Source organism: Rhincodon typus, chromosome 2 (genome assembly GCF_021869965.1).
Source record: "Rhincodon typus isolate 14 chromosome 2, sRhiTyp1.1, whole genome shotgun sequence".
NCBI lineage: Eukaryota > Metazoa > Chordata > Chondrichthyes > Orectolobiformes > Rhincodontidae > Rhincodon > Rhincodon typus.
Genome location: NC_063333.1, coordinates 79435458 through 79461800, shown reverse-complemented (window position 1 = coordinate 79461800; position 26343 = coordinate 79435458). Strand labels below are relative to the sequence as shown.

Below are 26343 nucleotides of genomic sequence, written 5' to 3'. Positions count from 1 at the left end.
CTTCATGTCATTTGTTTCCTGCATTTACAAATGTTGAATATAATCTAGAATGGAGTGAACTAAAAATTTGTTACCACATACTTGATAATGGAAGGAAAAACACAATTGAATATGCTTCTCTGGAATACTAGAGAGACATACGATATTGCATGTGAAAGTAATGTGCATTGGTCACTATTGAGAGAATCTTGTGAACACTTCAACCAACAATTCTATTCAATAGTTTAAGTTCATGTTCGCATTACCATTGTCATAAATGTATTTTAAACATACATTTTATGAAAGGAGATAAAACTAAAATTCTCTAGATATCTATTGTGCAAGTTTAGCTGGTTAACACTACATTAGTTGTTACAAAACGTCCTATTCAGGGAGACTGCATTACATGCCTGTGCATATGGTTAGTTGTTATTTCCAGTTTTAGAATGCATGTGGTTATTACTTATAGTCTATTGGCACAAACTTTGATTTGTGAGCAATTCTATTCAAGAATTGTCAATATATTAAATGAGGGTCAGATACTCATTCAACATCCTTTAAACAGCTATATGTAATAATTAAAAATCAATACTTGCAGAATTGTTGTTAAGCAAACTTTCTGATGGACAAGTTCTCAGTGCAATGTTTAGATACATGCAATCTTTGTTAATTGTTAGAACTGTGGATCATGCGTAGTTGGCATATTACTAAAAAGATTTTACATTTAGCATCAATTCAATTTAAAATTTCCTTTTTGGATTTCCAGAATATAGTAATATGCAGTTTTTGACCCCAACTCGCAGATACCTTTGGGTGCTAGCATAGAGCACTCAGCTAGTACTAGACTCTGCTAGAGGCATGTATTCCATCCTCCATCTTTTTCCTCAGAGATTTCTGTCTCTTGATTTCTTTGCCATCTGTTTTAGGATCTGAAGCTGGTTCTTGTATACCCTGATAATGCTGAACATCATTCTCTGTTTGTATTTTGCTTCTTTCCCCATTATCATGCTTATCTTCTTGCACATTTGTCACATTAGAGTCTGATAAAGGAAGCTTGTGAGTTTCGACTGAGTCAGTATGGTTTGAAGATATATCTAGGATTGAAAATGACAAAATGTATAATGGCTGAATGACAAAAGCAGAAAAATACAAGACAAAATTTTAATTTGAGATCTCAGACTAATGAACATACTGTATTTGTAAAAGTGAATGTAGGGGAAGTTGTACCTTCAATAAATATAAATGAAACATTGATATAGTAAATTTATACTCCTTTCTTCCCTCCTACCCAAGTACAGACTAAAGCATTTCTTATAACCACAAAGAGTTACAAGATTGGATTACTTTATATCAGTTGAAGACAAGTTAACACATCACGTCTTACAGCCTGGCCAAAGTTTACTAGAAGAGTGATTAGGCTAATTATTTACTGAAATAAATTTGTGATTACTCTTCCAAAAAAAAATTAAATAGGCTGTAAAGCACTTTAGGACATCCTGGGGTCATGAAAAGCACACAGCGCAAAAATGCACATTTTGATGCAATAATAGAACAATAGCAAGTATCTGGACAAGTGAGCACACTGACATCATAAAGTTGAGTTAGGTATACAGGAGTAGATTTTATTTTAAAATCAATCCATTCAGACATTTTGACACCTCTGGAGGTGGTCTTCTGGCTCAAAAAGGTAGGAATGGTACCATTGTGCCACAAGAACCCCTACAATTGCTGTTTCTACCCAATAAAGAGCCCACATTAAGTTTAAACTGACTAATCAAGAGTTTTATGTCAAGTACTTACTTGAGGTTCAAACCTTTCTTAAAAAAAAAGGTGGTAAGTATGTGGAACGTGATGCCAGAGTAGGTGAAGGCAGATACAATACTAACGTTTAAGAGGCATCGTGACAGATATGACTAGGCAGGGAATAGAGGGATAAGTATAGTAGGGATAAAAGGGGTCTTTTTCAGGATTATCAGCCTGTGACTGCTGGAGTTTTGTAGAGGTCCATGTTGGGTCCACAACTATACACATTATACAATCCCAAATCAGGACAAAGGAACTGAGGGATTTGTTGCTAAGTTTGCAGCTGACAAAGATAAGTTAAGTTGAGGAAGCAGGGAAGCTGCAGAAAGACTTGGACAGGCTATGAAAGTGGGCAAAGGATTGGCAGATGGAACCCAATGAGGGGAAGAGAGTTTATACAACTTGGTAGGAAGAATAGAGGCATAGACTATTTTCTAAATGGGGAAAGGCTTCAGAAATCTGAAGCACAAAAGGGACTTAAGACTCCTAGTTAAGGATTGTCTAAGGGTTAACATGCTGATTCAGTTAGCAGTTACAGTAGCAAATGCAATGTTGCATTCATTTCAAGGGGGCTAGAATTCAAGAAGCAGGGATGTATTGTTGAGACTGCACAAGATGCTGGTCAGACCATATCTGGAATATTGTGAACAGTTTTGTGCCTTGTATCTAAGGGTGTGCTGGTCTTGGAGGAAGTCCGGAGGAGGTTTACAAGAATGATACCAGGAATGTAGGACTCTGTAAGTGATGGAGCTTAGAAGGACGAGAAGGGATCTCTTTGAAAAACTTACACAATACTGAGAGGCCTGGACAGAGAGTGGACGTCGAGACAATGTTCCCACTAGAAGGGGAGACTTGGACTCGAGAACACAGCGTCAGAGTGAAGGGATGATACTTCAGAATGGAGATGAGGAGGGATTTCTTCAGCCAGAGGGTGATTAATCTGTGTAACTCATTACCACAGAGGCCTGTGGAGGCCAAGTCATGGAGTGTCTTAAAAGGCAGAGATAGATAGATTCTTGATTTCCTTACTAATCAAGAATCTATGAGGAAAAGGTAGGAGAATGTGGTCGAGAAACACTTCAGCCATGATTGAATGGAGGAGCTGATTTGATAAGCTGAATGCCCTAATTCTGTCTGCTTCTTATGGTGTTATAGATAGGGACTGCACACAGGCAAAAGAATTTTAGTTTAGAAAACCATCATGTGCCAGCACAGTCTTGATGGTCAAAAGGCCTGTTCTTGTGCTGTACTGTTCTTTGGGATTCAGCAAACTGACCTATAGATTGCAACAATCACTACAGAATTTTCCACAGCATTCTGCAGATTTTTAAGCCATCTTTGCCTGGAAATAAATTTTTACAGCCAAATGTTATTCTGCTAAATTAATCTGCTACATATGTAATATCTTGTGCTTATTGCAAGATGATAGCATTCTACAGTAAAGAGCTAATTTTACATGTTGAGACTGCATTTGGTCATATTTAAAGTTCTGTCCTCATTTACGGCATTGAGACTCAAGTTCAATTTTCACAATTGGTGTACCATAGAGGGAACTCTAAGAACTGGCGATTAATTCCTGATTCTCTTCCCAATACAACAGGAAGATTAGCTTGTAATTTTTAAATCAGAATTAAAAGTGCAGACAATTCAATCCCAAGGCTCGAGGATAATACATTCCACGTACTATTAGAAATTTTGTTTCTAAACTAAGTTAAAGGCAAATAAAATGTTGACTACAAAATAATTCTGATCAAGTTAGTGATTATGATATAAAACAGAAAATCTCCAAATTATGACAAACAACAACAGGAAATACAAAAGAGCAAACTTCTTCCATTCTATTACATGAAGTTGAGAAACACTTCCAAAGCAAGTACATTTTGAATTTAAACCTTCCAAATTAAAGTTTTGAATCTTCAAGTTTTAAAATGTGTAATAAGTTCACATGTAACTTCACATAAGTTGCTATAACTTTACTGAATTCGTAACTTAAACTAGACAAATCAACTAATAGAACAATAATTGAATAAATTAAAAATAAGTGAATAAATTATCTCAAATAAGATTAAAACAGCAATGACTGGCGAGGTGGCGTGCTGTTACTGCAGTGTGTGGGAGTTTGGGAAAAGCATACTTTTCCTGAACAACCATATCTACACAAGTGCTTGCAGTGCCAGAAACTGAGTCAGTTGCTCAAACGCAGACAGGAAGGGACAGATTAACAGTAATAGCAAATAAGGAGTGTTTTTTTTTAAAAAAAGAGTGATGACAACTAACAGCTCTTCATTGCAAGTTATTGCCTATTAAGACAAGCTTGGTGAATAAAAAAGTAATGTGGTTTAAACTAAATCTCTACTGCAGAGATATGTGGCAGGATTTTGAGATGGTTTGGGGCAGGTGGCGAAATGCTTACACCCATTTCACTAGAAGGAAACTTGGATGGAAACCAACTCACTCTTTCCAAAGCCCAGCCCTCAGCCCTAATGTGCTGTGGGTGGTTGAACTGTGATAGCAGGATCTCTGCCCTCTACCAACCAGTCTTGCCCAGATTAGCCAGCATCTCCATCACTCCTAACCAGTGCTCAGGTGGGGAGGGCTGCCAGTATTTTGGAAGAGGTCCAAAGATCATGGTTGCCTCAAGGGCAGCAGATCCCAGGGTTTTAAAGCAGGGAGAGACCCTAAAGCCTTTGGTGGGTGATGGTGCTGATTTGATGATGGGAGTGGCATGAATGCCTACCTCAAAAGGCAGGCACTATGCAAGGAGGACAGCATCTTGGCTGATGTCCCTGATGGATATACAGCATCCCCCACTTGGGGTGACCACCCCCCAGCCCTGCTTCTCCACCTTCCTGCCTTTGATCATGTCAGCCTTTAAAAACAGCTAGCCCACTCCCTAGCTGAATAACCATGGCAGCCATTTTATGGCCTGGGCACTATATTATTCAGGTCAATAGGCTTGTTAACATGCCTGATTGACCTTTATTTAAATATGGCAGGCTGCAAAACTATTTCAATCCCCACCTCCCCCCCGCATAGCACATTATAGCTGTTAGCTCAGGGTGAATGGTGAGCTAGCCATGTGGGCCATTTTATATACCTCCCTACCAAAAACAAATGCACCTGGCAACAGCCTGTAAAATCTAGCTTATGGTTACAAACATGATCAACATTGGGAAATAAATATTACAGGGGTTCAGCATTCTGAAAAGATAGAGAATGGAAAAGGAGAAGAGTGGCCTTGATTGTAAAGGAATGACATGAGAATAGTGAACTACTCTCCTTATGTCATCCCTTGGCTCAGAGGAAACCCAGGAAGCCACTATTAAAAGAAATCTTAATACACTTTCAGAAAAAAGGAATCGTACAAAACCTTAATGAGGCAGAAGGGTCATGAAGTTGGAGGTTACACATTAGCATCGACAGAAGATTGGTTAAATGGACAGGAAACATGACAACTGAAGGATTGTGTTGACACACTGTAGTGGTGTTCCACAAGGATCAGGGGCACTAGGGCTCAGATATTTACAAGCTGTACTGATAACAGTTGACCATACCATCCTCCTGATGCTCATCATCCCTCGACTTGTGCCATGCTCATTCATTTGTCACTAAATAATATCCCACAATTGCTTCTCTCAGTACTGACCCTTATGAAACACTTCTTCATACATTATGCTAATGCTTTGTACCCACTCATCCATTTTGTCAGGAGTGTCAACTCCATGTGTTCTGATCCAGGTCAGAAGTCAACTATGCAGTATCTCAAGAGGTCTTTTGAAAATCCAAAATCCAATACATACATTATTCTTGGTTACTTTTATTGAATTATTTGAAGTAATTATAGCATTGGTTAAATGTAACCTTTTGAAATCTGTGATGACTAAATATTTTATGCTTTCATTTTTATTACACGTCAGGAAGGATCCCATCATCTTGCCTATCACTACTAACAAGTTAATTGATCTAATTCTTTAGACTTGTTCTATCTCCATATTTAATCAGATTAACTACCCCACCTCCCTTTCCTAATGAAGGTTATATATTAAAAACTTAATACCGGATTTCTTAACCTAACTTAATATAAACAGATGCAATTCAGTCTGGACCAGAGTTTTATCATATTAACGGTATAATGTTAGTTACTATTATACTAAGAGCCCTATAACTTCTAACTTCCAATTTGTTCACCTTTCCTAAATATCCAGACAATACCAATCACCAAAATGTACTGAAAAACTTGCCAAAATAAAATGATTTATTCAATGCAAGATTGAGGTTCAAAAATCTTCCATCTTTATCACCCAAAAAGAATTAGGTTCAGAGCTAGAAATCAGTGTAAATTAAATGAGGCGTTGGATAAAATAGTGGGTGACTATATATTTGCGGCAGGAAAACAGGTCCTAGTTGCAATCCTGAGGCACATGCATGAGCATTTGACATTTTCCTTGTTCCACAATTCTTCCTACTGTCATGGCAGATATTTCAATTAGGGTTATCAGGAGAAGACACAGCTGGTTAAAACAATTCACCTGCACTATTGGGCAACAGAATAAGCAAACGATATGCACAGAAGCCAAGTTAAAATTGCAGCGCACTTCCTAACAACTTAAATAGACCACTAAATTCTTGGGGGTATATTCAGTAAACAGTATTAATGTAATTACCAAGACAATAACAGTGGTAATGCCTTTCTTTTGGAAAATAAAAGAGGCACGAGAGTGAAAACAAGTCAAAATTCAGATTGCCATACTTCACAATAAGACTTCTCGCTGTTTCTCCATCCATCATTCAATCTCAACAGAATGGATAACCAACTGACCTGCTGACCATCATTTGCCACTTCCCCCAGTTTGCTGCTAGGGAATGCAGCTTTCACCAGTCAACTACACACATTTAAACTTTGTTACCATAAATATAGCAGATGTTTTACTGAATTCAATATCTTGTAGTACACCTAAAAAAGGTTAAATTCACCCAGCAAAATGAAAGGACTGAAGTTCTTTTCTATATTGATTTTGTTACTGCAAAATCATAGGTGTTGGCATTAGATGATCAGAGCAAGTAAATTAGATGGCTTTATTTTTGAAATAAAGAAAAGGAAACATTTTAATTGCACAAGTTCCTTGTGCAGAGTTTATGGGCCATACTTTCCCTTACTTTGGACCAAGTATCATTTTTGGCAAGTTTCAACAAGGGGTTCCTTCTAAGGGCCATGGCAACTTCTTACGCAATCTTTTGCTGCTCACCTTATTAAATATTAATCCTGGGTACACAAATCCTTTTCCTTGCAGCATTGCTCTCCCTGGCCAGGGCCTCCTAGCATTCACACAACGGATGCTACATTTAAACACCAGCTGTACACCACATTAAATCATGTACAACAAGAAACTGCCAAAGTTTGCAGTTTGACCAGTATTCCAAAAGGTGGTGTTGGCAATCCTGTTTCAGCCATGGAGGAGATCCTGGTAGATATTGTAAGAAGAGGGCAATCTTCTTTCCTCACGAAAGGGGACCACAGCACCAAATGCTGCCAATGTTGAACCAATAGCCACATGGATCAGAGCAGTATCCCCAAACAGCCATGCTGTAAGATCAATGACCTTTTGCACTCTGCAAGGGGTAAGTACCACCATATTCTCTCCATACTTCACTCAAATCCTCAAACTTCACACACTTCCCACTGAAAGGGGTGGCTTACCATTCTCACTAACACATGTAACATCTTTTCATGACTTTTGCACATCATCTGCCCAAGCTACTAAGCCATCCTGCCTACTTCCTATTCACCTCGCTGGAGGCACTTCCTCACCTGCCCCACTCCTGCGCCATCACAAACAGCTCTTCTAGCTAAAAGAAAACATTGCACTATAGGGCTGATGGGGCAAAGACTGACATCAGGACTGGCGGACATTTATGCCATCACCCCTTACTTGGGGAAAAAATCCTTAAAATTGTGGAAGAGGATCAAAAGCCCCCAATGTGCAGGTTGCAGACCTCCAAAGTCAAGGCAATGAAGTAAGCTTCATTGAGCAGTGATGCACTCCCATTTACCATGGTGAACATATACACAACGTGCTCAAGTTTCTAGGCCCAGTTGTGCAACAAATTCCCTCTGTTCCCTTCTGCAGGCACCAGCAGCATCCATACAGCCTCTGACACTAAGGCACCAGTCTCTCAGCCCATCAGCAGCTTCTCCACCTCAGAGGGTGTCACCGCACTAAGCATTAATAAGCAATGCTTTTCTCCTTCACCCTTCAGCAGTTCAGACTCTTACCTCAGTGGATTCGGTTTCTAGAGATTAGACTAGGAAGCACAATCTGGTGAGCATCATCATAGACATATCACTGCAGCTGGTCAAAGAGGAAATTCCCCAGGTTGCTGGCAACAGAGGACTGCTGGAGACCAAGCACCTGACAACATATCGCCCTTAATAACTTTGCCCAAATGCAATGTCACAGACTTGGCAGACCTCGATTTAAGATTGGAGGAGTTCACAAATGTTACCACCAACATGGTGCTTGAATGTCTCTATGCAGATAGGTAGCTGCTACAGGGACCCAGATCCAGCAGAATGCTCAGTGCCCATCACAAATGCATGCAGAGCACCATCACTTTATCCAGCATCAGCAGTAAGGCAACAGAGCAACAAGGGACCTCAACTTCACTTCAGGTGTCTCTTCCCTCAAGGAGGCAGGGTGGGCCTGCAGGCATCCAGACAGAAGGCGTTCTCACACAAAAAAGTCTGAGGACTAATTCAGCCCTTTTATTTAATGATAAATGTCCCCATAGCCCCTGGCCTATCAAATTTCCATACCCACTATCACTATCCACTGCTCCCTTCTCCCCCCACCATTGAAGCCAGTAGTGGGTCACACGAAAACCCCACTTCCACAGTAACTCAAACCTTTCCATACTAAATCTGATCCCACCTTGTCGTTTGAACTTGCGTCCCTACTTCACAATCATTATTCCAGCCTTATGGCTCCAATTTCCACTTTGCCCAGCACAGCATAGATAAACCACACCCCACCCTTGACATTTACTGCCAAAATCCCCACAGCTGACCGTGGTCCCAACCTGCAGATTGAGTGGAGGAGTCCTGGCAGAGCATGGCCCAGCCCAAGAAGTGACAATCTCTACAGCTCCTGACCAATTTACCTGTATTTCTTGGATGGGTCAGGTTTAACTTGCCAGACAGATTGTAGCCAAATCCCTTGACAGGAAAGGAAAGAATCCTTGGACCCAATCACACCAAGGACTTGAGTGACCATGACCAACCCTGGACTGGGACAAAACAATGCCCATGACTTGTGGGGCCACACTCCTTAACAGATCATAATTCTCATCCACTTGACGAAGGACTACTCCCCCAAAACATTTTGCCACAGCAATTTGTGCTAAGCTCATGCAACGTTTTGTCATGGAAGCTGCTGGTACATCAGTAGGTATGACATTGACCTAGTACTGTGCTGTTATAGCAAGACGTCCCTTGCCTTGACTGTTCAGTGCTGGCAAACAGAAGAAGCTACCTACCCCAAGCAGAAAGCCAGAAATGCTGGGGGTGTCCAAGTGCAAAGTGATTGAATGCTAAGAAAGCAAGCCGAGAGCCCGGAGATGCATCTTGAGCAAATGCACAAATGGGTGACCACTCCTGGACATTGAGCAGCTTGGTTGAAGCATTTCAGAACTGAAGTGCTGGTGAGCTCCAAAGTGAAGTGCTGAAGTAAAAGAGTTAGTCTGAGATGGGCCATAACGTAATGAGGACTGTGCTGTGCCGATGCGGAATTCCATCAGCAAAAGAGTAAAGACAGTGGCTGTCTATGGAACGTGCCACATGACGTTCGTGAACGAGCATGTAGAGAGAGGCCTGAAGAAGCAGGTGACTTAAGTTGGGAACTTAACCAAGAGAATTGTGCACTGCATATAAAATAAGATTAGCAAATAACAGTGTAAATTCATGGAAATAGGTTCTTGTCACTTACAAGTGACATTCTCATCTAGGCATTGAAGCCTTTCACTTGATGTCAAGAATTTGATTTTATCATTCTCACCGTTTTTCCCAAATTTCACAGGAATGCCCACACTGCTCTACACAGAATGGAAAATTCCATACTACGTTTCTGTACATTTATGTTTAGGACATGGTTAACACTGAAATTACTTAATGCTCAGAGTATTAAGAAGTCCACCATATAGTGGGGAACCGAAGTTTCATATCTTGTCCTCGGATGGTCTTTAACTGTGCCAAGATGGAATTATAAACTCAAGCTTAGTGTTTCCAGACCAATCAAGTAATCATTTAACCAAACATACATGATAAACAAATCATCGTAAGTGGAAGTGTTTCTGCATCAAGAGAAAATAATTCTCATGAGGCCCATTTACCTTCCTGCTACACACTTTGAAACAGAATCTCCTCAGCCAATTCACAGGTCTATGCCCATATCAATTAGAGCAATAGATTTCTGGAAAGTACCTGGTGTGGAACAGGTTTATTCACTTTCATTTTACATCACACTATTTTTTTTAATGTTGATTCAGGGAATGCGGAGGTGACTAGCTACGCCAACATTTATTGCTCATCCCCAATTACCCAGAGGGTACTTCAAGGTCAACTACATTGCTCTGGAGTCACATGTAGACCAGGATCAGGTTATGATAGCAGATCTCCTGAAGGACGCAAGTGAACCAGATGGGTGTTGAAGCTAATTGAGAGCACATGGCTGCATTAGGCCATCTTTTAAATGAATTCAGATTTCATCATCTGCCATGACAACATTCAAACCCATGTCACCAGAACATTAGCTGGGGGCTCTGGGTTACTGGTCCAGTCATGTTACCACTATTGTACAACCACCTGCTCATTCAGTACCTTGCATCGGAAATTAAATGCTTACTTTCCAAGTAAAATCATAAAGAGCCCTTCCTACATGAGGAAAATTTGTTCATGGTAAAGTATTAAACGTTAATTGGAAGTCACATTTTTAAATGAAAATTTCAAATTTAATTTGTATGAAATAAGGAACCTTATCCATTCTGATCATGCTCATCCCTTTCTTACCATTCCTCTTCCATCGATGTCCTCGAATTGATAAACTAGTGACTGCATTCCTCGAAATTCTGGATGACGTCGGAGTTATCTCTACCTCAATTGATCGTGGAGCATCTTTCGATGATTTTAGGGCACCAAAAGGCAACATATTTTTGATTGCATTGCCAACCTACGTAAAAAAGGGATTAAAAAAATTTAAATGAGAATTGTTAAATTCAGGACTTAACCATTTAAAAATACAGAAATGCAGGGCAAAATGCACACAAATCTTATTTTTCATTTTCATACCAAAGAAAAATTAGAGAGACTGTTGCTATGTCATTTATGGCAATGCAATGGCACAATTATGGTAACATAGAAAAGATAAGTGTCTTGAGCTTACCATAGAGCACTATCAAGTTTGGGTGCAGAGTAGAAGGATTTTCTATTGATTCAAAGAATAGATTTCTGAACCACAGCGGTTTTGAAAAATTAAACTGGCAAAGGTAGCCTCAAGGACAAGTTCACAGCATGCCTGTGTGACAGACTCTTTGCATAAGATATGGAGAAAACAACTTAACAGGCCATCTTAGATCTGGCAATGTCTAATGAGACAGGAGACTGACTTTGTAGTCAAAGGTTTTCTAGGCAGAAGTGATAATAAACATTATTAATCTCATTTAGTTTGAACGGGAGAAATTTGGGCTCTGAAAAACTGGTCTTAAACCATGATCTAAATCTAAGACAGTTAGACTGTCTGCAGCACTCTGGGGGGAAAAAGGCAAGGCGGTAGCAAAGCAGTAGTTGAAATTCAGTAAGATAACAGTAATCTTTAAGAATTATAAATTGCACAAGAAAGATTTTACAAGAATGATGCACTGTAGCTAATTAAGTTAGGGGTGGCATCAATTTGAGAGAAAAAGCATACAATGCTGCAAGGATTAGTAGGTTTGAGAATTGGGGCAAGTTCTCAGAAATCAGCCATGGATGACCAAAAGTAATTAAGGGACCAAAAAAGAAAAAAAGCAGGCTGCAAGAACTTCAAGAATATATTTAAAAGTGAATAGCTGAAGTTAAAATTGGTCCCTCAGAACTGAGGCCAGGGAATTAGCACTGGGGAACAAGAGAACAGTAGACATTTTGAACACCATTTTGCGTGTAACTTCACAGTAGTAGAAGACAAAAGCATTTCAATAAAACTTGTAAAAAACGGGTCAAAAGGAGGCAGGGAATATAACAACCATGATTGCTAGAGAAAAGTATCAGAAAAACTAAATAAGACTAATAGCTGCCAAGTCCTCTGGACTCAATGGGTTGAACCCTAGGATCTTAAAGTTGCAGACATAGTAGACATTTTGCTTGCAATATTCTAAAACTCTAGATTCTGGAAATCCCCAGATTAGAAAACTGCAAATGTAATGCTCCTTTTAAGAAAGGGGGAAGCAACAAATTAGGAAATTAGAGACCACTTAGTTGACAGCCTCATTGGAGCCAAAAACTGAAATCTATATTTGAGGAAGCAGACCATTTAGAAAACCCAAAGCAAGCAAGCAAGCAGAGTCAATGTGCTTTTAACAAAATTAGAATTTGAGGATAGTAGAAGCAGGAAGGATAAAGAGATGCAGTGTATTTAGATTTCCAGAAAGACATGCGATCAGTTGCCATATAAAAGTGGTTACTACTTAGAAGATAAGAGCCTGTGTTGGAGGTAACTTGTCAGCACAATCAGGTAATACAAACTGACTAATCCATAGAAAAGGGGTCTTGGACAAATAGATATTTTCAAGTTTACAAACTGCAAGTAGATTGTGGCAGTGATCCGTGCTGGGGCCTCAATTATTTATAATCTATATTCATGACTTGGACAAGGGACCAAGCATATCATAACCAAAACATTGATACAAACAAAACAAAATAAAAAAAAAATTAGAAAGCAACTTGTGTGGGAGGACACAAAGGAATGGGTTTTCAACTTTCACTCCAGAAGTCAGCCCACGGCCTCCAGGATATTATTTTGTGAATTCAAAGAGCCTGCAATAAGGGAAGGAAGCAATAAGCAACCCTCTATCTAGTATTAAATGCTCATTTTGAGGGGTTTGCAAGGGGACTTTCCCAGAACTTTAAACAAAAAACAATATTTTTGAATTAAGCCAAATAATCTGGTGAGTGCTCAGCATCACCACTTGGGGAAAAGCAAGCAAATTTCTATATCTGTGAAATTAGCAAGATCAGCTATATCTAGGGTCAAGCTTTGTACTCTCTATCCTGCTCTCTTCAGAAAAGAGATGACAGCCCCCATAATGGTTGCCATTTGCTACTGGCATCAGGTAGGCAGCTTTTCCACCTGGAGACCTTTTGCACCTCAAACTGGGCATCAAGCTTTTCTCTTGTAAAAAAAAGTCTGTTTACATTTAAAAACCAGTGTCACAAGAACACGGTTTACATGTGAGTTCAGGGCTTGGAATTTCTGATTTCAAATTCCTGGGCCATTTTCAAAATCCAAACTGTCTAGAAAGTGATGTGAAAATGAATGGGTTTAAAAAACAAAAAAAAGACTGTGCATCATGTAGGAAAATGGCAGATTGCTTTCCTATTCTTTCTATTTCAATAGACAGACTGCAGAATGAAGTCCAGAGGATTTTAGTATTTTCGTGCATGAATCACAAATTCTAGCACTGCTATTTTTTCCTCTATGTGCAAAGCAAAATGGAATATTGTCCTTAATGACAAGAGGGATGGAGTAAAAGTGGCAGGTCTTGCTAAAACTATTCAGCATGCTTATGAAACCACATCTAGAGTATTCTGTATGTTTTCGATCCCTTACTTCAGTGGTGAATATTTTGGCATTGGAAGCAGTTTAAAGAGAAGATTCACGAGGTGGATTCCTAGAATGAAAGGGCTTGTCTTATGAGGAAAAAGGTTAAGCAGGTTGGGGCTGAGCATTGGAGTTTAGAAGAATTACTGAATGAATCTTATTGAAACAAGATTCGGAGGAGGCTTGACAGTGCTCGACATGCCAGGAGGATGCTGCCTTTACTGTCAGAATCTAGAACCGGGGATAGTGTTTAAAAAGTGGTCTCCAATTTTGTGGGTATAAAGAGGATTTACTTTTCCTAAATGATTGTGCATCTATGGGATTCTCCACCCTCAAGTTGAAGGCAATGAATGTGTACAATATTGCAATAGATGCACTTTTAAGAAGTACAAAAAAGAATAAACTGATCTAGGTGAATGGCACAGCAGGCTCATCAGGCCTGAGGGCTTACTCCTAGCAAAGTTCTTTGTACTGTATTGAATAGTAATTTGCTATTCTGTGTTATATCACCAGTGATTAATTTTAATGACAAGATCTTACAAGTTAGTTCTGATGATAATTTAAATCAATGTAATTGTTTCTGGTCAAATTCAATTTGAGGTGGGTAAAATTATCCATTGACATGAATGCTGTCCAAATCTTACAGCTCTATTCTATTAAGCTGAACGTATCATTCCTGCAACAAATGTGATATATCTGAACAGGTCATTTTGTCCTGCACTTCTAGAAAACCAAAGAGGGGATCTTAGCAGAATGGGCATTCTTAAGTAATTGAAAGATGGGTTAAGTGCTTCAAAAGAAACTTACAGTTATGTTCAGTAAAAGTACAAAGTGTGGCTTTATAGATGGGCGTACATTTTATTCATTCAAGATGCAGGTCAATTAAGCTAAAACATCCAATATACAATGAAAGTTTTATCCTGCTGGTTTGTGTTATGAGATGGAGACAGACAACAAATCAAACCAGCCTTTTTGTTTTCACAACACAGTAAAATCAGAACCAAAGATCCCCAATAGTTCCTAACTAGACTCTGAATAATTAATTCCAGACACTGGTTTTGTCTCAATCAGAAGACCTAATTAAAATATACAATAACTTTGCAAAATGTCAAGTGAGCGAGCTAATTAATGTCTACGCTTTAAACCCAAAGTTCTCAGTCCCCATTCAAAAGTTAGACAAACATAGCTAAAAAAGGGACAAAAAAAAAAGAAAGTTTAAAAAAAACAAATACTGGATAGATCACTCAAATGGTTCTCAGTGCATTGTTTCACAGGTATAGATGTTGACTCCTTGGTTGCTTTTCTGGAGACAGATCAGTGTCACATTTTCAGTTCAATGAGGTACAGGCAGCAATGCTTCTACCTCAGATTTTCACTCTTTGGGCTTCCGAAAGCTGATAAAGGGAGATTTCAATTGTTTGCGCTGTGTCATCAGCAGCCAAACTGTTCACCCAGAAAACAGTCTGAAAAAAAAAAACTTAAACTCTGGTTCTGCCTGGAGACTAGCTGCCGTATCTGTTTTAAATATACTCAATGACTTGGCCTCCACAGCCCTCTGCAGCAATGCGTTCCACAGGTTTACCACCTTCTGACTGAAGAAGGTTCTCATCTTGGTTGTAACGGTTCACCCCTTCACTCACTAAAGAAACGACAGAATGTTACAGATCCCTGGCTGATTCACAACAAAGGCTTCTCATTTGGGTCTGGCCCACATTTCTTCACCAGCCAGTTTCAATAATTGATCTTTCAACTTAAAGGAATTGTTTTCCCACAATGGAATTGAACACGCAAGTGCTTTGAAGTACATAAAATCTAACAAGATGTTAAGTGCAAGTATTATAATTTATTTGTGCAGCTGTACAGAGAATTGTTTCAAGCCAGATTTGAAAGATGCTGGACGTTTTAAGTTTGGCGACAAATGACCAAGATAATAATATTTAGATTGTTAGTTGGCAAAAGCTGCTTTGAATTATAAATTGTGTATACAAAGTATTGTTCAGATAGTTAAAATTGGTGCACACTTAAGATTCTCTACTTTTTGCTTCATATGTTCAATAATAATTATTAATAAATAATTAGTCAAAGTCAGGTCAGATATCATAGCAAAGAAAGCAACCAGAAATGCACAGGTAAGATGCCAACTGTTAACAGCAGATGACAACCCAAGTCGTGCTTACACTATAAAGTAACGTGAAATTCTTTGACCGGTGACAGTTTGGAGCTTAAAATGGACCTTAACTGTTCTAACTTGCACATGATCCACTACCATAGCACCTCACACAAAATGCCAGCTGATGTGAATTGAATCAGTTGTCTCAATTTACTTCAAAGGAAGTGATCCACTATGACTGTCTCAGGGCAACTAGAAATTGAAAATAAATTGCCAGTGAAACATATATAGTAACAATTTTAGTTCTTGTAAACTGTGTACCTCTATTTGGATTTCTTAAGAGAACGTTGCTTTCCAAGGCAGCTTAACAATTCAGTTGCAAATTAGGAAAGTAACTGAGCTTGGCAAGTAAATTATCTGAAGAAAATTGGAACCTCAACATCGCAATGTACCATTATTGTACAATGCAAATATCATTTTATTATAAACCTAGAGCTTTAATCTGCAAGGTAAACTTGCGGATACCTGTAAAACTCAGTGCTTAAATTATTAAGGAATGCTAATAAGGTGTGACTATAAAGAGATTTCCTAGGTTTGTCACCATGAAAAATGTTGTCAATTTGGATTTGCTCCAAAATAGGGTCTTCAATCTAATGAACATTTGACTGGAAAGATTACAAAAGTTCTCATTCTGTTTTATTTGGCAGTCTACTCGAAGTCATGAAGGAGAAATCTTCTTACCCTGGTTATGATATTAATTCAAGATAATTAATTTATCATTCGACTTCAACACTTCCCCTCAGACTTTCAAAAGAACCAGTCCTCTGGTGAGAGCTCTAATACATGAGAAGCTCACGGTACAAGACTGACAACTAATTAATTTATTATTGCATGGTGTAGGAGGAAGGAGGAGTGGTTGGGCAATATGACAATTTCAGAGAATATTTATAACCCATTTCTTGAGGAGGAAAGGTCATAAGATATTAATTCTTTAAAGAACAAGATTTTACAGTCAATATGCTTCCCCTTTCACATCATGTACTCAAAAGAAACTCATCCACAATAATCTTTGCATAGAAAAAGGGAAATAAAGATCTATAAAATTTCAGATTATTCATCAAGTCCCAAGAGTAGTAACAAATTCCAGTATTTCACGAAAAAATGTCTAATATCACGTCACTCATTTAAGTTGCAGGGTCAAATGACTACTTACCAGTAAGGGTTCTGCAAACATCTCCAACTGGGCTCTGTACAATAGATCATCCAATGCTTTGCAAGCCAAGTCCCATTCTCCATTATACCTGAAGTATAAAAAAACATTAAAATGCATGCCATGCCAAAGCAGCCACATTGTGGTATCATATAACTTGTACGTAATTTTTGGAAATAGTGAGAATGTACTGGAAATTATTCAAAGTAGAAAGCACTTCTGGTAGATCTTCAGACTGAAATTCTGAATGAAAGCCCCTGAACTCCATCTATTTGCAGTGACAAATAAACTAATAACGGTGTGCAAAGTGGTCCATCTCTGGAACAGTGCTGTGGTTGGTTCTGTTGATGTTTTAGATAACTACCTGGTGGAGAAATAACTGTTCAATTGTGAGGGCTTCTAGTAAATTGATTGAAACAGCTAATGAAGCAACTCAAAATATTAAAAGGATATTTATACTTACATAGCATAATAAATAGCTGTTAACATGTGTACCATAAATTCAGCAGAGACAGGTATTCTGCTTTCAACATCAGTGTATTTCTTCTGCAACCTCCTTGGAAATCCACTAACACATATTCTGAAAGTGAAAATATGTACAAAATTTTAAATGTTTTTAAATTTAAGAGCCAGAAATTCACAATGCAACTTTTAAAATCTCCCATCCCCTTCCTCTACAAAAGATGAACAAAATTAAATGAAACCTAAAATATTAATGGTCACTGGAACATGGGTATTCAGAGTAATTAAAAAATCCAGTCTGTACAACTTGGAAGTTGTGGATAAAGCAGTCGTGACAATGATACAAAAATAAACTTCATATAATTCACTGAACCATCAGATAATGTAAGAAAACAACACTGGCTGTCTCAAATCCTTGGTGACAATTTGAGTCTTAAAAATATGCAAATTCAACTCAGCGATGCTTAGTAATTTGTAATTTGTCTGACTTCATTGCCTTTATATTCATTAGGTGGATCATTCACTGTCACTGTAGTCATGTATTAACAACATTACTAACTCTAGTTCAGTGTAACTAACCATATTATGACGCCATTGCAACTCAACAGGATTAAAATATATAATCAATGAAAGCTCTGAAGTCAGAAACAGCAGTATGATAATTAACTATTTTTCAGCATGCTAGACAAAATGCACACCCTCAACAACTCTGAAGAGCTATTTGTCAAAGATACGAGCCAAGCTAAATGCTTGCTCTTAAGATCAAGACATCATTTAACTGGGATAGCAAGAACCGCAGATGGTGGAGTCAGAGATAACAGTATGGAGCTGGGGAAACACAGCAGGCCAGGCAGTATCAGAGGAATAGGAAAGCGGACTTTTCAGGTCAGGACTCTTCTTCAGACCCTTATTTTCTAAGGAAGGGTCCCGACCCGAAACATCAGCTTTCCCATTCCTCTGGGACTGCCTGGCCTGCTGAGTTTCCCCAGCTCCACACTTTTATTACTTAATTGGGGATGGCACAGATTGTTTCCTAGGAAACAGAGGCTAATGGGACATTCTCAGTGGTTGTTGTGTTCTGGAGAAGTTGGTGAGCTGCCTTCTTAAACCCCTACAGTTCTTGGAGTGTAAAGATACCCATGATACTGTTAAAGGACAGAGTTCCAAGAAACAATGAAGGGAAGTCAATGCAATTCCAAGGCAGGATGCTGTGCAATTTGGAAATCTTGCAGGTAGTGTTCTCATATCGTTGCTGATTACTGCAGTGTACGCTGTAGATGGCACACACATTGACTCCCTTCACCATCAATGCAATGTTGAAGGTGGCATAGGGTACTAACCAAGTAGACTGCTTTGTCCTGGATAGTGTCAAGCTTTTGGAATTAGTGCTATTGGAGCTTCACCCATCCAGGAAGTGGAGTGTCATTCACAGATACAGGTGTTTCTGGCTAGGCCAGCATTTACAGCCCATCCTATAAGTGTTCAGAGTCCACTAGATTCCTGCGGGTCTGAAGTCTCATGTCAATCAGATCAGGCAAGGATGGCAGATTTCCTTTCATAATAGAAATTATTGAACCTGATAAATCTCTGACAATTGAAGTTGTTACACATTTGCCATTAGACTAACCTTCAGATTTTTTTGTTGCATTCAAATTTTACCATCTGCTACAGGAGAATCTGAAGCCATGTCCCCAGGACAATAGCTGGAGTTCTGGATTATTAGATCAGTGACATTTCCACTACATCACTACCTACTGTGCTATTCCATCACATTCCTAATGTGCGCTTTGGTATAGAAGAGACAGGCTTTGGAGAGTCAGGAGGCAAATCACGTAATACAGGATTCCTAGCTTCTGACCTGCTCTTGTAGCTGCAGTATCTTTATGACCGCTCCAGTTCCGTTTCTGGTCAATGATAACCCTAGCATGTAGAGAATGGGGAATTCAAGTGATGATAACAGTAAACAAAGGAAGACCACTAGATTTTCTAGCTGGAGATAAGCATTGTCTGACTATTATGAAGCACAAATATCACTTGCCACTTAATAGTCCAGGCTTGGTGCATATGGATGCAAGTACTTCTTCAGTATTGAAAGAGTCACGAATGGTGCTCAACATTATTTGCTGATCATTGTATACAAGAAGTGGTGATGTGTAATGAAGGGTACATCACTGACAAAGCAGCTGAAAATGACTACGTCCAAGACACAACTGAGGAACTCCAGTGATGTCCTGGGTTGGAGATATGACCACCGAACAACTGCACACATTGGAGTTGTATCTAGTACAAAGGCAAAGAATAGGGAGCTTTCACCAGGACCCAACCCCACTGACTTCAGCTTTGCTAGGGCTCCTTTGCCACTAGGATTGAGGAGACAGCACTTGAGATTGAAACGGTTTTGCTAAATTGCCTTGTTAAGGGTGTGTTTAAGGAATGCTGCTGTATTGAAACAGTTGATGATTAGGAGTTAAGTAATATTATTAAGTATTTCAGTAGAGTTAAAGTTTATGCCAATTCTTTTCTTTGTATCTTAACTGTGTTGTAAGAATAAATTGTGTTTTGCTTAAAGCCTAGTAGTTTGACCAACCAAATCTGGAATACAGCCTATATTTGCATTTAAGTAAGATGAAAAAGTTAGGGAATAGGCCATCTCCTTGAAATATTTTGAGGGGGCATGGTCTGGTACATAACACAACAACATAGATCATAAACAGTTGAGGCTCCAGAATGAATCTCTAGAACTCTCCATTAGTCTGCCAACCAGGAAGTGAGAAAACAGACAGCAGTGGTTGGCAGATGTTTCCTCCCACAGTCCAAAGGTGTGCAGGCTAGGTGGATTGGCCATGCTAACTTGCCCGTAGTGTTCAGGGATGTGTAGATTAGATGGGTTATGGGGAATGGGATGCTTCAAGAGTCGGTGGACTTGTTGGGCTGAAGGGCCTGTTTCCAAACTGTAGGGATTCTATGAAATTCTATGAAAAACTGACTTGTCGGTTCCTCCCTTCCATTTCTATTCTCTCTCAATTAGAAGTGTTCTGTTTATTGCTTTCCAATCTGCTGGGAACTGTCCAGAATCTCAGGAATCACTAAATACATTTCAGTAAAGACTGAACAGCTGCAGTTTTATGATAACAAATGAATAGCTCCACAAATGGTGAAAAGGTTTTAAACAATTTAACGGAATTATTTGAAGTAGCAACATGCTATGGGAAAGAAGAACTGGCAGATGTTCTACACTCTTCTGAAAAGACATTTAGTAAGGTGCCACGTCAGAAGGTTATGGAAAATAAAGGATCATAATATAGGAATGGCATGGACAGAAGATTGGCTGGTTAATTGGAAAGCAAGCATAAAATGGGCCTTTTTCAGCTTGGCAAGATCTAAAAGTTGAGGCACCACCACTGATCCCTTTTGGGACATGATTTATTACAATTCATACAAATGACTTCGAATAAAGGGACAGGGGAGATTTTTTTTTATTGCAGGGATTGATGCCAAATTTGCAGATGCCACAAAGATAGGTAGAAAAGCAACTTGTGGAAGGGACACAAGCAGATTACAAAAGAGATATACATTGTTTCAGTGAGTGCATAAAGATCTGGCAAATGGGGTACAAGTGTAGGAAATTGAGAAAATTGTGTTTTAAACAGAAAGAAAAGCAGCATCTTATCTAAATGGTAACAGCTCCTCAGTCTCCAAAATGCAGAGGGAACTGGGTATCCCAACATTTCAAACTGCTGTACTTGCATCTAGTCCTCAGCAAGAAATTAGGCAAGCTAATGTTATCATTAACTGAGGGGGCAATTGAATACACAAGGAGACCGGTTATACTTCAGTTAGACAGCACATTATTTATTGTAGCTGACGCCTCAATGCAATGAAGATTGTACACAGTAAAGGAGGATGTAAATGCTGGAAGCAGTTCAGAGAAAGTTTACTATACTAGTATCTGAAATGTACAGATTGTCTTAAAGAACGGTTGGGTAGGCCAGGCTTATATCCACTGGAGTTATAGGGTAGTTATAAGGCAGCATATAGGACACTTGCCTTTGAATCAGTCATTGCATAGATTATAGGAGCAGGGAAATTATGTTGGAGCTCTACAGAACTTTGGTCAGACCACAGCTGGAGTAATGGCATGCAGCTCTGGTCATCACACGACAGGAAGGATGCAACTGTACTGGAAGGGGTGAAAAGGAGATTCAATAGGACATTGCAACTAAACTGTTCCATCCCAGGTAAAGAGGCTGGATACTTTCAGGTTGTTTTCTTCAGAGCAGAGAAGGCTGAAAAGGGGACCTGACTGAGGTGTACATGATTATGATGGGCAAGGACAACTGGATAGAAGCAGCTGTTTCCCCAAGTTGAACAGACAATAACTAGGGGAGATAATTTGAAGAAGGTGAAAGGCAGAGGGTTGAAAGAGGATTTGAGGTGGAGTCTTTTCATCCAGATGGTGGCAGGAATCTGAAAAAAGGGAAAAAGTGAGATTATGCACTTTAGTAGGAAGAGCAGACGCATGCACTAGTTTCAAAATGTGGAAAGGCTTCAGAATCTGAAGCACAAGGAGACTTGCGAGTCCTCATTCAGGATTCTCTTAATGTTAGCATACAGGTTCAGTTAACAGTTGAAGAAAATTGCAATGTTAGCCTATATTTTGAGACGGGTAGAATACAAGAACAAAGACATACTGCTAAGACTGTACAAGTCTCTGGTCAGCAGCACTGGAGAAAATCCAGAGGTTTGCAATAAATGTTCCCATGGATGAGCAGCTTGTCACGAGGGGCAGATGAGGCCTCAGGGTCTGTTCTCGATAGAGTTTAGAAGGATAAGGGAAGATCTCATTGTAATTTACAGAATACCAACAGGCTTGGATAGAATGGAAGTGAAGATGTTTGGACTAGGTGACTAGGACCTGGAGGGCACACACTGAATGAAGGAACGATTCTTCAGAACTGTGATAAGGAAGAATTTCTTCAGCCAGAAGAAACTCATTGCTGCAGAAGGCTGTGGAGGTCGTCATTGAGTTTATTTGAGACAAAGATAGATAAGTTATGAGGAGAAGGCAGGAGGAGAACACAGTTGAGAAAGATCAGCCATGATCGAACAGCTAAGCAGACTTGATATGCCAAATGGCCCAATTCTGCTCTGATCTCTTATGGAATGCCCTGCCTGGGAGAGTAGTTGAAGTGGTAAACCTCAAATCTTTAAAAAGTACTTGGAAGAGCACTTGCAGTGTCACAACATTCAAGGCTATGGGCCAAATGCTGGAATGTAGTAGTATAGATACAAGAGTAGTTATTGGTCGGAGCAGACTCGACGGGCTGAAGGGTCTCTTCAGGACCGTATGGCTCTATGAATGCATAACTTCATTAGTAAGTTCAAGACAACTTGATCAGACATGCAAAATGGACACATATGGCAAATAAAATTCAATAAGAACACAACTGAGATTGTGTACTTTGTTCAGAGGAATTGGCAGGTCACACTTCCTGGAAAATAAAAAACTGCAAATTGAAAGGGAGCAAATAAAGAGATTTTGGGGCATACAAATACCATTAGTGTACCTTTGCAGGTTAACACCACCACAAAAATTATAAACATATTGGGGTGCATTTCTAGGTAAATAGAATTCAAAAACCAGGTTAAGCATATTGAAGTTTGGTTGGACTACACTTGGAAACTAGAACTGCATACAGTACCTATTTCACAAAAACAAACTCAAAAAATGAATAATGTTTACTTGAACGATGTCAGAACTTGTACGGATAAAACTTTAAAATTATTGTACAGACTGAGGAGAGTTTCTCTCGAAAACAAGAGATGTGACCTCATACAGTCCTCCGAAAATTATATTCGGTTGGAAGTGGTAGATGTTTCCACTTCTGGAGAATGCAAAATCAGTGACCATGAACTTGAGGAATCCATAAATTCAAGAAAGAATTCAGTAGAAATTTCTTTAAAGTAGAGAGAATGTGGAGCTCACTCCTCATAAGCAAGTGCAAGCAAGAGAAGGACAAGCGAAAAATAGAAAGTTGTGCCAAAACAGCAAGAATGATCAGCAGTAGAAACAGAGCTCAGGAGGCACCTGAAGATCAGAAATCTGAGCCAAACGTGAGGGTGGGGGAAGAGGAGGCGAAGAGAGAGAAAGAGTGAGCAAGGTTAGGATGCGGGGAGATGAAAGAGAGAAGAGGGAAGGCAGGAGGCATGCGGGAAGATTCAAATCAAAATCAAAAGATCAGGAGGTACAAATGAGGGAAGAATCAGAGAGCAGAGAGGTTAGCGAAGGGTGATTTCCAGCTTCTGCAGTTCTTTCGGTTTTTATTTGGTTAGCAGCAGGTGGTTGGGGCAACATTCACAGGAGAAAATTGTGGAGCAATTAGACAAAATAGAAGTTTTAAAAGTCAGTCTCAGGAATAAACACCAACACCTCCTGGCCTACAAACCAACAGTCTTGTTAAAAAGGGCACTTAACCAATGGAGTCAACTTTTCCTTGTGCTAGGTTTCTCTGGCCCCAAGAAAACCCACTTCAGTAATTAAAAATAGAAACACCTAACATGAAAGCATGTACCTTCCTTAAAGATTTTAATGACCACCTTGCCTCCTCATAACAAGTTGATCAGCTGTCCACATTAAATTCCAAGATAGTTAGTTTGGATTCCTTTTTCAGATCTTAACGTCTGACCCCAAACCCACGTGTTTTGGAGGCTTGAAATTACCATTCAATATTACTGGGACAGACCAATCCAAAAGTGCATTTGTTGTTAATTCTTAAGAAAACTTTATTTAAAATATAGTATTGCTCAACATGATTTGGAGAGAGTTATGAATCATCTGAATCTCACCTGGAACATGTATGGCACAGAGAGCGCAGTGACTGAGAAGGCATGTAGATTATTGATGCATTATAACAGAGAAATAGGAATGTCAACACTTCAAACCTGTTTAATAAGTAGAGGAAAATTAATCTAATTTTAAAAAAGGGCATCAGAAAGCACAAGTACAAGTTTTGAAATTTCCCATACCCAGTTTTTTCAAACAATAAAACACCAATTTACTTTGCATTACATAATTACTCAATTATTTTGCAATTTTTCTGCTCCTCCCCACAATCTTCAAACAGCATTTCAGTACTTCATGAAGATAAAATCAAGGTCAGATTTGTAACTGTACCAATGGTTATTTTAACTACCATTCATTCAATTAACTCAAAGTGTCAAGCTTAAACTATTTGTCGTCTACCTTGTTCAGGATAAATGGACAGCGATTAAAAAAACCAGACTAAAGTCCTACACCTTAGTTGTGACATTGGCCCAAACTAACATTCAACAGTTATCTGGATCATGATTGACATCATTTGGTACACCCATCAGCAATTTTACTAACTGTTAAAAACAGAAACTGAGCATTACTAGTTCAAATAATTGAGACCATGGTTAATTGTTGAGCTAAGAAATGAAGTTACCAATTGATTTAATTTGCCATCAAATGAATTCATAAACAGATTCTCAGCTATTTGGTTGTTGCGAGGTAGAGTATGCCAACTGACTACTATATGTATTATAATTAATGAGCATTCTTTGAAATTAGATCTTTAAGAAACTACAGTCTGCAATTTAGTCTATTTACTACCTCAATTTTTTTTAAAACCAATAAAATTTCAAAGTATGAAAGTGTAGTTCAATTTTCAGAACAGAATTTTAAAAAAAACAAACACATTGATTATTTATTAGAACTATATTACAAATTCAAACAGCTACAGTCCAGTTAACATCTGACCTGTTTTGTGCTGTAAATGTTTCCCTTTGACAGTACGGTCCACTATGTACAACTTTTGTCAAGCCATGTCGAGATAAAGCACCCTCCGTAAGTGCCATAGAACCAAAACTAGAAGGCTAAAGCACCATTTGAAAAACGATAATTAAAAATACAAAAACAAAACGTGGACATGAAAAAATATATTTTGAACAACATTTTGTACAGGAACATGAACAAGGCAGCATAGCTTATTGTCACAAAAATGTCATGCCAGGGAATTGTAAGAAAGTCATTTGAGCCCAGTCGATGAGCTCTCAATCAACGTTTTGGGAAGGAAAACAAACCAGGAGTTGTATTACTCTGGGACGTCATGTTCTCCAGTGGTATCTTGAAACTTTTTCAAAAATAATCAGAATTAAGTCATTATGCACCTGTATTGTGATAAAGTCTTTAAAATGCTCAAACTCCTTAATTTGATCTTTTCCTATTTTCTAGATTAAGTAAACAGTTACATAATAATTTTCTGTATTTTCTTCACCTCAATCCAGGAGTATATTGATTATAATCCTTATTTTTGAAGGAAGTTGAGAGATAGCAGTTAGGTAACATTTTGAGTAGATTTGGCTTATAGCAATTGGAGTTTCCGAGAATGAGAGGAGACCTTATTGAAGCATACAATGATTACTAGGGGAGGCATGACAGGATAGATGTAGAGTGTTTCCCCTTGTGAAAGAACCTATGATCAGAAGGCAAAATCTCAGAGTAAAGGATCACCCATTTAGGACAGATGGTGAGGAGGAATTCTTTTCTCTCAGATGGTAGTAAATCTGAGAAATTATTTACCGGGGGTTGTCAAGGCTGTGTCATTAAATATATTCAAGGTTGAGAGATTTTTTTTTTTTTTTTTTTTAAAAATCAGCAAGTGAATCAAGGCTGTGGGGCTAGGACAAAAGTGGAGTTGAGGAATATTAGAATAGCCATTGAACAGCACAGCAGACACACAATGCGTTGAATGGCCTACTTATCCTCCTATAATTATATAATTTTAAGATAGTTATTTTAAGATGAGGATTGAAGAACACAGTAAAAAATGTTTTACAGATTATTAGCTCTGATATTAAAAAGAGAGAGTTTATGGGCCATAAGGAATAGTTTGGCTTAAGTGGTAAATAGG

General features: G+C 38.8%; 1 protein-coding gene across 4 annotated transcripts in view; it reads right to left on the bottom strand.

The window, feature by feature from the left end:
* The window catches only part of fam126a (family with sequence similarity 126 member A), a 60316-nt gene that overhangs the window by 5761 nt on the left and 28212 nt on the right, over positions 1-26343 (bottom strand). For 3 of the 4 annotated variants that reach the window (XM_020525303.2, XM_048612737.1, XM_048612728.1), the window contains exons 7-11: positions 25191-25306; positions 24257-24352; positions 17412-17528; positions 16952-17039; positions 10844-11003 (exon numbers count right to left, since the gene is read on the bottom strand). In XM_020525303.2, coding sequence (XP_020380892.2) covers positions 10844-11003; positions 16952-17039; positions 17412-17528; positions 24257-24352; positions 25191-25306 — 577 coding nt within the window. Of the gene's footprint in view, positions 1-792; positions 1074-10843; positions 11004-16951; positions 17040-17411; positions 17529-24256; positions 24353-25190; positions 25307-26343 lie in introns of those variants that run through there. The other variant, XM_048612743.1, reaches the window with a different exon arrangement.